Genomic DNA, 13965 nt, shown 5'->3' with positions numbered 1-13965 from the left:
AGATTGATCAACCCAATATATTTCCGTAGTGAGTCAGTAACTAACCTAATAAGTGTTTTGTTTTCCCGAGGACTATCAAGCGACATATTTATTCACAAATAGCGATGATCTACGCAAAGCCATGTACAAGATGCCTTACATATCGTCCAATTTAACTCATTTAAACTCTTCAAAATTTTCAATCCCACCTTTCAAATACTCTTTCAAAATCTTTGCTTCACCCATGTTACTTACAATGTTTTGTTGCTATTCAATTTTAAATGTTTTCATCCTTTCCTCTGCAGAGATTTGAGCAAATTTCGACGCTGCCATTTTGTTCTGCTCCAGACAAAACAATGTGACGTCAATATTCTAAGGGCACCTACTCTAATTTTAAAAGAATTTCAAAGGGCAACTACTCCAAATACTTTAATAACTAACGGGATGCAGTTTATGTATAAAATACTATGAAATGTTGAAATGAGTAAGCGACGCGTCGACCAATGACGGCCATATTGCCTAATATTATTTCTCACAGAACAAATATAGAGATATATGAGGCAATCACGTGCTATGTTTAAACCAATAAAAATGTTACATTTCAGTCCAAGGGAAAACAAATATTTATATATCTACATGTACTATAAATAGCCCCTGTTCTCAATGACATTAATGTACCTTTCTGCCCGCATTTCGAAACATTTATCAGTAATAAGAGAGATAGTTCAAAAAAGAAAAACTTCTTCGCTGATAATCAAATAATCCCCCCGGTATGTTGCTATGACGCACGCCAGGCAGGTGCGAAAGGGAATAAGTACATTGTACACGGGCCCAGATATATATGGAGATCTCTCAATTTCATTATGGGACTATATTATGTCTTTTTGCGGGATGTATTTTGACAGGTAAGGATTGGCTTAGTATATCAAATGGATAGTCTTATAAGATCTTGAAATCGATCGGGGATTATTGTTATCTTCGCTATTCTGCCGTGTGTCGGATATTTTTAAGAGTTATATTCTATTTTTGGGCAACGTTGCGTCGATTTTGAGATTATATAATTCTATTTCTAGATTCTTGTTCAATAGTCAGCATTTTTGTCAATATTCATAAATAAATATTGCCTTTCTGAAGTTTCTGTGCGTCACTTAAATTGAAATTTTATCCCTAAAACAAAAAAAACGTTGATCCCGTGGTAGTCATTTAAACTCATCATGCAGAAGGAATTAACATTTTAAGGGATAAAGAGATTTCGGTGTTCCACCGGACGAAATTAAAATAAACTTACTACATTCCTTCTTATGTTGTTTATTCCCATATAAGTATACATGTATTATACATGAAACAATTAGATCAGTTTTTAGGAGGACTGCTCCCTCGCTCTGCTATGGGTTTGTTGCATGATATCTTCGATTTCCAACTTCCTTTTGCACCAATAAGTGGTCACAGAATTTTAAACGAGTCAGGCACGTCGCATGCAGTTATCGTTAAATGCACTCTATTAAAATCAAAGAAAACAATCACATTTACTTGTACATACAATTTACCGTAGTAGTTTCATAAGACAGTTTTGATTTCTTTTTTTCCCAATTAATGCATTGTTCATGTATTTGATAAGTGATATCACATTTTTGTACATATGTGCATATGTTATTATAATATAAGAACATTAATGCACCCATTAAAGAAAATCAAATATGCATATTTGTTAAACATGACTTTATTAAAAAAGATTTGATTTCATACAATTTTAATATAAGGAAGATTTTCGAATAAGAGAAAAAATTGCACACGCTTAATGCAGCTTGATGATGATGATGATGGCGATGATGATGGTGATGATGATTAGGAGGAGGATGAGAGAGAGACAGAGACAGAGAGAAAGACAGAGAAAGACAGACGGAGAAAAGCGGGAATAAAGAAAAAGTGAGAGAGTTTGGCATTCTGGGACGGTCAGTACTCGCAGAAGGATTGTTGTTGGAGCCCATCTATTATAGAGACCATGCCGACACCTGCCAGCACCTGTGTTTTTACCTGTGCCACCTTATCAGAACACTGTCCGTGACACAGTTAACTGACCTGGTCACTTAATTTATGTTGTTTTTCTGGAAGAGGTTCCATGCACCAATTTTAGGAGTTTCGACATTTTTTCTGTCAATTTGTTGTTGTAATTTGGTTCTTTGGATCGAATTTTAGGGTTATAAAAATCCAAATATGGATGATGATATACTTTTGAATTTTAAACAGTGTATTATTAAAGACAAAAATTACAACACGTGTTGGTCTTAATTTATTTCCTCAGTTATCAATTATTTACAACTTTATCTTTTTACTCATTGATTTAAATAAGGAATAAGGAATCATTCTTTGAGTATTATGAGGTGATAATTTCGGTCGGGGCGTGATCAAATCAAATAAAGCCCGAAGGGCTTTATGATAGATTTGATCATGCCCCGACCAAAATTATCACCTCATAATATTCAAAGAATGATTCCTTATTACTTATATTTATATAATTTTTAGCCATCATACGATTAAATATTTAAATATAAATAAGCAAACCCCGTTGGCGCCTCAATCTGGCGTCATATGTATTATGGGTTATATAGTACAAAATCGATACGTAGTGTTATCACAGGCAAAGACACTGGAGAATGTAAATATATAAAAATAAGGATGTTTGAATCTTTAAAAAGGTCTGTTTTTATTTCCCTTGCTTTGAAATTTAAATTAAACTGTTTGAAAAAAAATGTTTCTTGCAATGATGCAGTTTCATATTACTGAATAGTTTTGGTTCTATCGCAATATATAATTCTACGCTTATATCTTTTGAAGAAGAAAAAATGTATCTTGAAACGATCCCTTTTTATGTTCTTACAGTTCCAGTTCTATCAGCGCAGTTCTTCGCTCTGGACAACCCGTGTCTGGAGAAGTTCCGGTTATGTTCCACTTCCTGTAGGGTGTCCTACATGACCGGAAGTCTGAACTGTCAATTCTGTGTCTGCGATGATCCGAAATACTCAAGTAATTCATCTCTTTTTCTTATTTTATATTTCATGGAGTTTACTTTTTATGCCATTTGTTTTTAATTAAGGACTCATATGCATGAGTTTTGCATTGCGTTACTAAACCATGATCAAAATTAATTTTGTTGATGTTTGTACATGTTTTACAGTTTATATACTTATTTTACCACTAAGGCGGGGTTTTCACCTGACTTAAAACTTTAATTAAAAAATATGATAAACTATGTATTTTTTTTAAAACTCGAAAAGTTAAGGATTGTTTCTATTATCGTCATCAAACCCAAATTCCTGTCCTAATATTGGTTACCTTGATTTATGGTTTTTTAAAAGAAAAAAACGCAAAAATATCATTAATTTTCTTTTTATATGAAATATATTTATATTTATGTGCGATGTCAAATCAAGTTGCAGAAAGTTGCATAAAAGGGGGGACAAAATTATGGTTAATAGATTAGATTTGAAAATTCTGATATATTTCTATACAAAGATACGTGCATGATATTCCAGTCTGAAAATAGCGCTAGCCATAACAATCCGATTCCTAAAACTTTGTCCAATGGAATGATGTAGGCACTTGTTATTGACAGTTTCAATGAACATGAAACATTCTGTAAACACGTGTCCATACACAAATTTATATAACCTATCTATTTTAAAATAGCACATGCATCTTAAACAAAATTCACATTAAAAAATTAACACATTCCTACCCGCAACCCCGAAGTCGAATTATTATACGCTTAATATGCACTTTTATATCAGGTATTTGCAGGTACATATTTTGAGCACGTGCCATGTGGAGGACTTTGTTCTAATATCGCAGTGACCATACTGTCCTTCATATATTCTGTTTGCGGTTGGGCGGGTCTTTTTAGAGATAATAAACACACATCATTCCAAAATCCCAAAATAAACCACCCCGCCTCAATAATAATTCCACACCGGTGTTAATATATCCCTGCTTGCTACCTTATTATAACTGGTACGGTAAACCCCCTACAAAAATAAGACTTACCGCGTAAACCGACATTCTAATCGTTTTGGATTGACATCCCAGCGGTAGTGTATATAACATTCAGCATTCAGGTGACAGCATTCAGGTGGTTGTGTTTCTTCCCCCCAAAAAACCCTTCAAAAATCATGGAATTATTTAATTGCTTTGGCCCTTTACTTCTGTTAGTCGCCTGGCCTGAGCCTACCACCCCAACCCCCACAACAACCACCACCCCCGGGCCGACCACCACCTTACCCCCGGGGCAATGGATCGCTAATAACATCGTCTACACAAAGTTGGAACACCCGTGCGTGGAGTACTATGCCTCGTGTCCGCTCATTTGCCCCAAGGGGACACAGACCCTCCCCAACGGGACGATGTGTGAAACGTGCGACTGTGGCGGATCCATCACGGGTAGGTCCAGGATTTTTTTGTTTTGTTTTAATGTTCTGGTTTTTTTTAATCAATCGTTAATTACTGGTAATTCATACTACAGAGTTGTAAAATGTTTTGGTATTAGGTCCATGATTTTATGTTTTGTTGCATTTTCTGGGTCTTTGTTCGATCCAATCATTATAGTTACCGGTATTTCATATACATAATTATATTGCCAAAATATACTTTCTCTGGTGGTGGTATTTAAGCAAGGACTTTTTTTTGTATGTTTCCATTCTCGACCTTTATCTTGAACAAAAAATAATATATTTATCTCCTTTTGTTGATGGTTGCATGGATTTATGTAAATATTCTTACTCTACTTTTGTATGAAAAAAAATATAATGAATTTTTCATGATTTGGAATTAGTTTGGAATTTAATACGGGTTGGTCACGTGGTAAATCTCATTAAACCAGATTATAATTTATTAGCACCAACTTTGACTGCTTTTTGTTTCATTTTTGGTCTTTATATTTGATTTGAACAAGTTGTGGAATCGATGGCATTCAAAGAGGGTCTTAATTTTATTTGACCATTAGTTAACCTCACTAACAAAGAAATTATGAATCATCATATTAATTCAGGAACATATTTAGAAAAAAAATTCACGAAATTACATCCATAAAACTGTAACAATAATTCATCCGCGAAAATTGGCTCTTACTTATTTATGATGATTTCACTGTTATTAATACGGATTGGAACCCGGATTAAAAATGGGTAATATAATGGTCAAGTTTGACCCCCCCCCCCCCCGAAAAAATGAGAAAGTCTGAGAATTATTAATACATGTAGCTTTCCTTGAAATTAAGCAACTACAGTGTATTAACAAGCCTAAATTATTGAAGACACTGAACCATTTTTAATCGAAGAATTAATATACTTATTTATTAGAATTTATTTGCTAATCAAGATTCATGTTGATTTGTTCCAAGATTCTTTATAATGCATCACATTTGTTCTGAATACATTTGATGTTATTTGCATGTACCAGCTTCATTTATAGCATTACTTAGCATATACGCTAATTTAATTAAACTAGGTAGTTTTTTATATTAAAAAATATCCAACTCAAAACCCACGGCTTCATAGAATTTTGTAATGTTTAAATCAACTACAGGTACCATCTAATATATTATAATGTAGAACAGTTTTATAACCTGAAATATTACCATTTGTTGAATAAAACACCAATATTTCTTATTGATAAAAAATGATGGAACAATCAAGAGCTTTAGTTTAAAAACTTGAACAAAATTAATTTAAAGTTTGGTAAGCACCAATTTATTCTCAATATATTAGCTTTTAATTTAAAAGAAAATAGGCAATACTTTTCATCAACGTTTTAGTTCTCAATTTAGTTCAATCATACCGAGAAGTCGTTGTGCAAACATTTGAGTTTATTTGCAGTCATAATAAATTCATTAAGTTCAAAAAATTAAATTCACCTATATAAATTTAATTTTCAAATCTCATAGGTGGCATTTTTTTTTCTTTTTTACAATTAATGCACGTACCATCTCTTGTAGTGTTCTAATTACCGGTGCTTTCCCCTTAATTAATGGCGTGAATATTCATGAACTTTTTAATACAATTGAAAAATAAAAAGACCCGTCCGTCATTTTCCAATATATATGATTTTTTTAAATTCAATTCCGAACAAGAGCTTACAATTGTAAAATGAAAGAAAACATTATTTTCTTTTGCGGTATTTGTCAATTCTGATATGAGAAGGAAAATGAATATTATAGGGTTTGATTTTTTTTTCTTTTTTAATTGAATAAAGTCAAAGAATACGGTATTCCATCTGGGATTTTTTGTTGTTGGAAAAATTACCGTTGTATATTTCGACAAAGCAGTGGTCATTTGTTTCAATTACTTTCAGATCTCTTAGGAAAACGTGACTTTAAAGAAAAATTCCTGGTGAAGCCGAACTTGACAAGTGAGTAAAAATTGTATGTTCTTAATACTACATATATCTCTCACAGGTACCTGACGTAATACATGTATATGTTTCTCAAAATAAAAAAAAATATATTCTATCTCCCAAATGATATGCTAAATCACATCTTACTAAAACAATCATCTTATCATTTTTAAGGAGAGAAAAAAGAAATGAATTAATAAAATATAATGTCGATGTTTTTTAGCACACAGAAAGAAAAGACATGGATACGGCTCCAAACAAAGGACGGCCTGCTTTCAGTTTCACTTTGCGTGTCCTATTTTCCGCTGTCCTGATGGAATGGCGTTCGCTCTTGCACCCAATGGTTGCCGGGAATGTAGATGTATACCTACTGGTAGGTTAAACATGATTACTTGCAATCGCCAAACTATTGGTCAATTAACCTCTCCCCCACCCCCCCCCCCCCACCCCCACCCTCCCTTGATACAATTTTTGTTCTTTCTTTTAAATATGCTTAAATTCTAATGAATCAGGTATGACCTTTTCGATTATGTTTGATTTGCTATGATATCAGCTCTGTTTTATTATTTATAAATGTTAAATGAGATTTAATTCTCTAAATAAGCATTGTGACTAAAGAACACTTTTCCAAAAATGATGCAGTTTTTATTCAAATTGTACTAAAATTAAAGTCACTAATGTATATACATTTATACATGTAGAAACAACAACTTCAACGACAATTGCACCAACAACAAAGACAGCCGGTATTTATGTTTTCTTGTTACACAATTCATCTCATTAATATAAAAAATGAGAATTATGTCAAAATGTGGACTTGCTTTACAGTTATAATCAATTGTTCTTTCAAAGCAATATGATATGCAATATTCATGTCGAAATTTTTATCGATATATCATTTTTTATGCGAACAGTTTGTTTTTTTTAGGCTTTAATTAAATCCCATTCAGACTACTAGTATTGTAGTCTTGTATTAAAATTGTTTGACTATATCAGTCTTCTTTAGAGAAACGTTTTATCAAAGTTATGTTACATGCAGAATCCTTAAAATCATAGTAGTTTTGGGGGGCTGCAGGTCTGTAGCTCCCGGTCTGAAAAAATTCGGATGGACGACTTTTTTTTCAGACCGGGAGCTACAGACCTGCAGCTAGGTTTTTCGTAGCAAATAAAGGTTTCTAAAACTAAACATCTTTTTCGTATTTATTTGATATATATCCTTATTATTACGATGTTAATAGATGCACACAGTCGCAGCAATACTGTATATATATACTATACACCATACATCCCTACAGTTCACTCCAGCTTCCTACAGCTCTACTGCCAGGTGGAGCCCTCGGACTGTCCGACCGGATGTACCGTGGTTGACTTCCGGGTCAGTGAATGGCACTGTTATCACTGCCACTGTCCGGGTAAGTTACAGCTTAGGTTATATCTCTGAATCGCTTAGATTTATTCATCCACATAGTTTTATTATAAAAAAAAATGAAAGTGAAACGCGAGCGCAGCTATTTTCTTTATACATGTAGTTTACAGACCTAATATCAACTTAGTCTTAACATTTGGTAAAAACTTAACGACTTATGTATAATTATGCCTTTTTCATAAATGGAATTCGAAGAATTGCAAGGGTTTTAATAACTGTTTGTCTATTTAGATCAACAGTTTGTCGCACTACAGAACCCATGTGACCAAGAAAATTACCTGTGTCCCAACACCTGTCAGGTGCGCCACCTGGTGAACCACCAAAACAAGACTCTCTCCTGCGAGTTCTGTGACTGCCAGTTGAAGGGTACAAGCTCTTTATTTAGAAATACAACTTTGTGCAATACAGTCTATCAGTTTACAACAATTCACATATTATAATAAAATTTTAACATTAGACTCTTTGGATTCTAAAATGGAGGGGGGCCCATGATCAAGTGTTTCACAGTTCCCACAGTTCTACATATAACATATATGAAATTAAATGTTAATGTACATATCATATACAGATTTGAATATACACAGTTTTAAGAGAACAATTATTGTTATAACTAGAGGCATATGATATAAATGTATAACATATGCTAACATACAAGAGAATATTATTATATTATTTTACATGTATTATAGTAGTTTCTTGATTACAAGGGATGTTATGACATGTCATGACCATTTTTAGACTGTATTATCTGTTAAGAAAAATAGAGCTCTGTATAATTTTCAATCTAAAATACATAATGTAATGATTTTTATTTTACTAAACGATCGTTTATAACTAAACAAATAAAATCTGATAATTTAAAGGTAGATCTGACGGTTTGTTTGTTAGCCACCCAGCTTTATCGACTTTGTGATATCATCACACTTTGTAAAACTCCAATTCTGGAAAATGATATTCAAATGGCCGGTAGAGTTTTGACCCACTCCACTCCGATTTTGTTAATGAATGATAGTTTTATGATGCACATTTTACATCTTATAAAGAGACAAAATGCCATGCTTAAACCGCCTCTGTATTGGTAAATACATGAATAAATGTACTGGTGTGCAACCTGTGCAAGATATTGGCCCCATTTTTGAATACTCCACCCCTCTGAACAGTATTTTCAGAGGGATATTGTGGATTTATCAAAACGCAATGAACACACATTTTCATGGATTTCGTTGTTGATGTTCTCTGAAATGCAGTTTCTAATAATTTTCCTATTGTATTGATAAGATCATTGGCAAGAAATTTCCGTATCCCTGAAACGGAGATTTTCACTAAAATACATGTCGAAAATTGATACCCACAAATAAAAATGAAACTAAAGTAATTCCGCATTTGTTTCAGGTCATATTTTCAATCGACACCATAAAGTGAGGCGACAGACATCAGCCGACTGTCCCTTTAGTTGCCCGGCATACTGTCCATACAATGTCTTTGGTCGCAAAAAGCGTCAAGCGGGTTGCAGCGGGAAATGTTCCAAGTGCCCATACAGTATGTTCGTTAGCTGTTTTTAATACATGTACATGTATTGCATTATTGGAAATAATTCACGCTTAAGCAAAGTAATTTCACCCCTTTAACAGTCTTTTAAATCTAATTTAAACTTAGTTTAAAAACTACTTATTAATTGCATAACGGTCACGATTACGAATCAAAATTGGACGATCCAGACATTTTCTGTACGCGTGTTTTATATCGTTACGGTTGATAATGTTGTTTTATTTTCGTTGTTTTACAACAAAACACAATTTCTACAATTAAACATAATCATGAAAAAAAAGAAACCCACGTTCAATCTTGCAAGCACCTAAATTTTGTTTTCTAAACACATACACGTATACTAGTAAATATGTTTTTAAATAATATTTATATTTAAAGAGCCCTCTCTAGCACGACAAGAAAATTGAGGTTTTTGTTTTGGAATAATTTACATGTCGCATATTATGAGTTTTGGTTTTTTTTGGATTTAAAAAATACCGTATCCAATATATATGAGGTGGGATTAAAAAATTGCTGTATATTAGGTTAAAAACCAGTGTCTGACTAAAAACACTGAAGCTTGTTATTTATGGCCGAAAACTCTCATACATATAATTTTATGATATATGAATGAATTTGTCAATTTCTTTTACAGATAATCCAGTCCACACACCACCTGATACTCAATCTGTTCCCATGTGTAAGAATTGGCTGTAATACATTTTTTTCAGCATGATTCCTTTTATTTTTATTCCGAAAGTACATGTATGTAAAAGATTTTTTTTTCAACAAAACCTTTATCTAAGAAAATATGAGCTAAACTAACAGGTATTACCAGTAATGAACTTACTATTTGAATTCCAATATAAATTTTTACTTTATTATGAAGTGTAAGAGTAAGTACGTAAATGTATCTGTTTGTTGTTGCAGAAACCACCGTAAATCTTTTTAATTTAATTTCATTTCAATTTTTCCTGTTTTTCTAGATACAGAACAACCCGTTCCCGTAACGACAAAGGCCCCACACATGACAGGTAGTGATGCTCATTACAATCGCAACTTCTCGGGCCTTTCTCATAGAAATGTTTTCCGGGAACAGTAAACGTAAAGGCCCGAGAAGTTCCAAATAATTCATTAGATGTACTACGGCGCCATTCATTTGCCTAATTTATTTCAATACTCGGATTTCGATCTGTTCTAGATTAAGGTTGTTTTTTTCATGAAAATTATACACGTACATTGCAGAAGTTTGAAGTCGTTCGTTTCAAACAAAAACAACAGTTTGTCAATAATTACTAACTTGAGTTTCTATTTTGGAATTAACTGGCTTTTTGTATGCATTACTGATTATTCTAGATTTAACCAAAAAAAATAATCGTGAGTAATGGTCAATTAAAAATGTGATATATGAAGTGTTAAGATTTTCGGCAAAAAACTGGTATTTATATTTATTTGCGTCTAATTTAAGTGCCATTTCTCGCACTTTTTTTTCACGCCGATATTATCTTTAACTTAAGTACAAATGATACATTTATATAAAATATATAAAAAGTATTTATTTTTTCTTTCTTTGGAAAGAAGTTGAGGGTTCGATATAAATACACGTACATGCTTTAATTATTCATTAATTTGCATCATTTAGTTGTGACAGAGGATCACTGTATCCCTGAGTATCGGGAAACAGACCTCCTTCATCAGTTCTGTACGAATATACTCAGGGTCAATATAACCAACATTGTGTGCCTTTACTGCCGCTACAGAACCAGCACTAACTCAAGTAAGTAAAATGCTAATATCTGTTAGTTTTGATTGGATCTACTTTTCGCTATTTTCGCTATCATTTTCATATCGCAGCAATATAACAGATAAATATTATCTTCGTAATTGTGTACTGTTGAAATATTTTTCTAATCGCAAAACTGGCTTATCATGTAGATTTACTTCATTTTTTTTTTTGCAAAATTTGTAGCACACAAAAACTAGGCTCACTAAATGTATAAAATTTGGGGATTTCAGGATACACATTGTAACTGCATATAGCAAAAATATCTTATTATTCCCGATCTATGTAACCGCTTCAGTAGTGCATGCTTGTAAATGGCTGAAATCTGGACGGAATTTTACATCATTACGTTACATGTTAGGCTTAGAAATTCACAGATTATGGGGTTTTGTAGGGATTATTCGATATCATCTCACTTGAAATGCATTAAAATATGGCATGCTTTTTTCTAAAGTGACGGCAACAGTTTATATATTTTTTTTCATGCATTGTAATGTTTTGTTATTTAATATGGCCATTAAGAAAAGAATTTATAAACAAATATAAGTATCATTTTTGTGAAATAAAACTCCTTTGTTTTTTTCTCTAGTTATCATAGTGCCAAAATCAAAATTACAAAGCCTACTAAAACAGCCAACAACAACAACAAAACCTTATACCACTCAAAGCCCGGCTATCAGTCCAACACAGGAGGCTTTGACAACACATCCAACGATGATGCTCCCAACAACAACAAAAACAACAACATCAACAACAACCACAACAACAACACCAAAACCAACGACCACCTCAACAGAAAGGACAACAACAGCGACAGCAACAACAACAACATCAACGACAACTAAGGTTGCGGTGACCACGCCCCCTGTTCCCCAGTGTCACACGTGTGACAGTGTGAACTGTACTGATGGAGACTTACAGGAGTGTAACACAGGGACCGAGTACTGTATGAACACACTCAGACAGGGCAGGGACGGAAGTCGTACCATAACTCGCCGGTAGGTTTCAATCGAGGATGGGGTGTCAGGGGAAATTGTATACTGTTTAAACACAGTCAAATGGGATGGGGACGGGAGTCGTACCATCACTCACCGGTAGGTGTCCATCGAGGGTGGGGTGTCAGGGAAAATTTTATACTGTTAAAACACAGTCAAACGGGGTGGGGACGGGAGTGGTACTATCACTCGCTGGTATGTGTCCATCGAGGGTGAGGAATAGAAAAAAGTGTATATTGTATGAACACACTCAGACAGGGCAGGGACGGGAATCACTCGCCGGTAGGTGTCCATCGGGGGTGGGTTTCAGAGAATTTTTTATACTGTATGAATTAATACATTCAAACAGGGCAAGGACGGAAGTCGTACCATCACTCGCCGGTAGGTGTCCATCGAGGGTGAGGAATAGAAAAAAGTGTATACTGTATGAACACACTCAAACAAAGCGGGAATGGAAGTTGTACAATCACACGCCAGTAGGTGTATATCGAGGATGGGATGCCAGGGAAATGTTTATACTGTATGAATACAGTCAAACTGGGTGGGGACGAGTGTCGTAAGATCACTCGCCGGTAGGTGTCCGTAGAGAGTGGGAGTCAGGAAAACTTGAATATTTGGTCGGTTCTAATGTTAGCACCCTCTAGAAGTCAGAACCTACTTAAGTATGAAAAAAAGTGTGAAAAAAATTACAGCTACGTGTCTGACGGTGTAAAATTAAAAAAAAAATAGGGGGCGGTCTTCTTGCATTAATTTTTATATTTTCCACAACCAGTATTTTTTTTTAAACAGCAATGTCATCCAAAGATCTATACCATGTATTTCATAAAGAAAAAAAAAGTTTTCGATAGACCCCTTAAATGATTCATAAACCTTTGATCCATGTATTGTATCATGTGCGTGTACGTGTTTACTTTTTGTGAACAAAAATAATAATGCTGACAGTGAAGTTTTGCGAATATATGAACATGAAGTATGTTTATAGAAAGGATATTATATGATACTGATTCCTTTAATATAAATACTTTAATGATTTACTTCACTTTTTTAATTTTAATCAATTTATAAACGACCTCATTTCGCAGATGTGTCTCCGAAAACGAGTGCTTCAACAAATGGTGGATAGTAACAGCAGACGATCCGAAGTGTCTATCAAAACAGAACACGCCCACTGGCAAAGCAGGCGAACCAATTGAATGCAACTTCTGTTGTAAAGGGGCGGGGTGTAACCGTTTGATGAGAATTCCTGACAGTCAGTTATACACCGGACAAGACCATCCCTCCAGTGGAATGGGCGGGATTATTCAAATAGGATGACGAATATGTAAATGACTGATAAACCCTGTTATGTTTTATTCTTTTTTACGGAGCAAATTCTTTTTAACCCTTTCTCTCCTCCATGTTTGTTGTTCATTTCTTATTTGTATGCATGTGCGATGACGGAATGAAATTCTCCGGTTGGATTGAAGCCCATTGTTGCGTTAGGTGGCTTTCCTATGGTTATATTTACTCGAATGATTCTAACGTGTGTACATAATTCAGATTTAGAAAAAAGGGATTCAGTTTTTGATTTAAGTAAAAACCAAAAAAAAACTACCTGTTTTTTTTTATTAAAAGGTAAATATTCAATCTAAGTTATTTTTCATATTCAAATTTAAAGAATACATTTAATACAAGTTCATGCATGAGTTTTGTAAATATGTAGTCATGCGTTAATTAAATGTAAAAAACTTACATTTTTTTATGAAAATTAAACCACCACAAATTTAAATGATTTCAGGGTAACTGATGTCAATAAACTTTGGGTCGTCAAATCAAGTCTTTCTCTGCCTACTAAACACATTACTTTATATTTCACATGCACACGTATAGAT

The 13965-nt window shown here is 33.7% G+C and overlaps 1 protein-coding gene across 2 annotated transcripts; it reads left to right on the top strand.

The window, feature by feature from the left end:
* Positions 1-725: 725 nt before the first annotated feature.
* LOC128173642 (integumentary mucin C.1-like) lies at positions 726-13673 on the top strand. 2 transcript variants are annotated; one of them, XM_052839314.1, is made up of 14 exons: positions 726-884; positions 2860-3003; positions 4186-4413; positions 6322-6378; positions 6587-6736; positions 7065-7109; positions 7659-7775; positions 8021-8155; positions 9182-9328; positions 9972-10016; positions 10303-10350; positions 10959-11093; positions 11689-12097; positions 13177-13673. In XM_052839314.1, the coding sequence occupies exons 1-14, from the start codon at positions 821-823 to the stop codon at positions 13406-13408; spliced, it is 1956 nt and encodes a 651-aa protein (XP_052695274.1). In that variant the 5' UTR covers positions 726-820; the 3' UTR covers positions 13409-13673. The 2 variants fall into 2 exon arrangements, with proteins under 2 accessions (XP_052695274.1, XP_052695275.1); XM_052839315.1 differs by having other exon boundaries at positions 728-884; positions 2866-3003.
* Positions 13674-13965: the final 292 nt, after the last annotated feature.

The sequence above is a fragment of the Crassostrea angulata genome, chromosome 2 (genome assembly GCF_025612915.1).
Source record: "Crassostrea angulata isolate pt1a10 chromosome 2, ASM2561291v2, whole genome shotgun sequence".
NCBI classification, from domain to species: Eukaryota; Metazoa; Mollusca; class Bivalvia; order Ostreida; family Ostreidae; genus Magallana; species Magallana angulata.
This window is presented reverse-complemented; position numbering and strand designations above follow the sequence as displayed.